Source organism: Camelina sativa, chromosome 5, assembly GCF_000633955.1.
Source record: "Camelina sativa cultivar DH55 chromosome 5, Cs, whole genome shotgun sequence".
Classification (NCBI taxonomy): domain Eukaryota; kingdom Viridiplantae; phylum Streptophyta; class Magnoliopsida; order Brassicales; family Brassicaceae; genus Camelina; species Camelina sativa.
Window position 1 is genome coordinate 12058315 of NC_025689.1, and position 2380 is coordinate 12060694.

A 2380-nucleotide genomic window follows, 5' to 3' on the forward strand; every position below is an offset into this window, starting at 1 on the left:
AATTGAATAAAATTGTAGAATGTTGATTTAGAATAATACATAGACAAAGTGAAAGATAGTTGAATAAATTTATGACTGTTGGTTTTCATATTCTAATATTTAGAAGTTGTCAAAAAGAAAACTGAATGAAATTTTTATTAAAAACCAAATTCTAGAGTTATATTCAAGAAATTGAAGAGCTAAAATGAAAGGAAGATGTCTATCTTAATTAAATCTATTAAAGAGTTAGCCAAGCTGCAATTCTTGATAAAAGAAAATGTTAGTGTTTCATAGTATTTAGTTGAGAAGCTCAAGTATGAATATATCTAAATACTTAGGCTTTTTTTTTGAATGAATGTAAAATTCATTCAATTAAAAAACTCTTTGTTACAAAATATGCATCCTTAGATTCATTTAAAAAATATATTTTTTTTTAAGTTTTAGACAAGAATTTTAGAATCCTTAAGTCTCTCAAAACAAATTTGTTCATGCATATATCTAATAATTAAGTTACAAAATGAGAAAACATATGTAAAGTATTAAAACAATTAACGTCAAATTATATTTTTCAAGATTTACACAATTAAAAAAATAACAAAAATAAACTCTACCTAAAAATATAAATTAGTACTAAAATTATTTTAAAAACGGTAAACGATAAGTCCACGCACAACACATATATTCATTTAGTTCATATAAATCTCTATGAGTCATGGATTATATATGCGAGCTTACTTTTATTAATTGGGCCGAAGTCCACTTTAAGTCCATTTTCATAATCCATGAGTCAAGAAGACCAAGCGACAAAAGCGTCCAACCAAAGTCCTTTCTTTCATAATACATGAGTCAAGAAGACCAAGGGACACAAGCGTCAAGCGTGGTTCCATTTGCGAATTTGGGTGCGTGCCAGTGCCACTCTAGGGTTCCGTTTTCTCGTCTTCAAGTTTGGTTGCGAGGAGTCGTCATCTTCAATGGGGAATGAAGAAGCAGTTGATAAGAAATTCACTTGGGTGATTAAGAATTTCTCATCTCTGGAATCTGCGTGTTTGACCATTCATTCTGATGAATTTGTGATCGCTGGCTGCAAATGGTAAGAAGAAGACAACTTATGTTGTTGTTTTTCTCCTCCAGTATAGGTTTATGAGAACATCTTCCGTTGTTGTCTTATGGCTTTTTTTGTTTGTTAGCAGGCGTCTTATGGCCTATCCTAAGGGATTTCAGAATGCTAGTCATCTGTCTCTGTATCTGATGGTTGCTACTCGTAAAACTTTGCCTTGTGGATGGAGAAGACACGTAAAATTTCGCCTAACTGTTGTCAATCAACTCTCCGGTATACTCTCCCAACAACGAGGTGATAGTTCGTATTTTGTGGGTTCAATATATGTCTGCTTGTGTTTGTTTGTGTTCAGTAAGATCAGTTCTATCTTCTTGTTGTCTATAGATAAAGAACAATGGTTTGATCAAAATGTTACTCTCTCTGGAAATCATAAAATGCTTCTCCTTACCAAACTTTATGGCAAGAAAAGTGGATTTCTTGTCAACGATGAAGTCAAGATTACTGCGGAGGTAGATGTTCTTGAAGTTATTGGCGAATTAGACGTTTCAGATGCACCTATAAAGGTAACTCAACCTCCGAAAAGGATAAAGCTTAACGATCATGGTGCTTCCGTAAAGGAAAGCATTAATGTCTATGGATTTCAAGTTCTTCCTTCACAGGTAAAAGTTTATTTTCTCACTTTTTAAGAATGTTTGGTTAGATATGAACAGATTTGAACATTACTCACAGCTCTGAGGCTTCTAACTAATGAGACCGTCCAGCCTTTGGATATGAGTATACATATGAGTTTATTATACTTTGTTTCAACTGTAGGCGGAATCTGTGAAACGTATATTGGAAAGACACCCGGATATAACACTAGAGTTCCGAGTAAAGAACCAACATATGAGGACATCATGCATAAATCTCCTTCTCAACATAATCGAGACGTTATGCCAGGCACTGCAAGACTTTTCCATTGATGACTTAAGCCAAGCAAAGAAAACATTAACATACCTGAAGTATTCGGGGTTTAAGGTGGATTGGTTGGAACGTAAGCTGGAGGAAGTAAAGAAAAAGAAGATGGAAAAGCAGTTTGGTAAGACTCGGATGCAAGAGTTAGAGGAAGAGCTCAAGGTCTTTAAGAAGAAGTGCTCAGAAATAGAAGCTATACTGGAGAAAGAGAAGGAAGAACTGAACAACTTGAAGCTAAAGTGCTCAGAAACAGAAGCTCTGCTGGGAAAAGAGAAGACAAAGGTGTTGGCTGCTGCCAGAACTCCTCGTCTAACGTTGGATGATTTTGTCTGATGACTTGGGTTCTGCTAGGTGTTATGTTCGTTTGAATCTAGGTTTCAAACTTCCTAA

The 2380-nt window shown here is 34.6% G+C and overlaps 1 protein-coding gene across 1 annotated transcript; it reads left to right on the forward strand.

The window, feature by feature from the left end:
* LOC104789176 (MATH domain and coiled-coil domain-containing protein At3g44790-like) lies at positions 951-2323 on the forward strand. Its single transcript, XM_010514912.1, has 4 exons — positions 951-1069; positions 1170-1330; positions 1421-1695; positions 1850-2323. The coding sequence occupies exons 1-4, from the start codon at positions 951-953 to the stop codon at positions 2321-2323; spliced, it is 1029 nt and encodes a 342-aa protein (XP_010513214.1).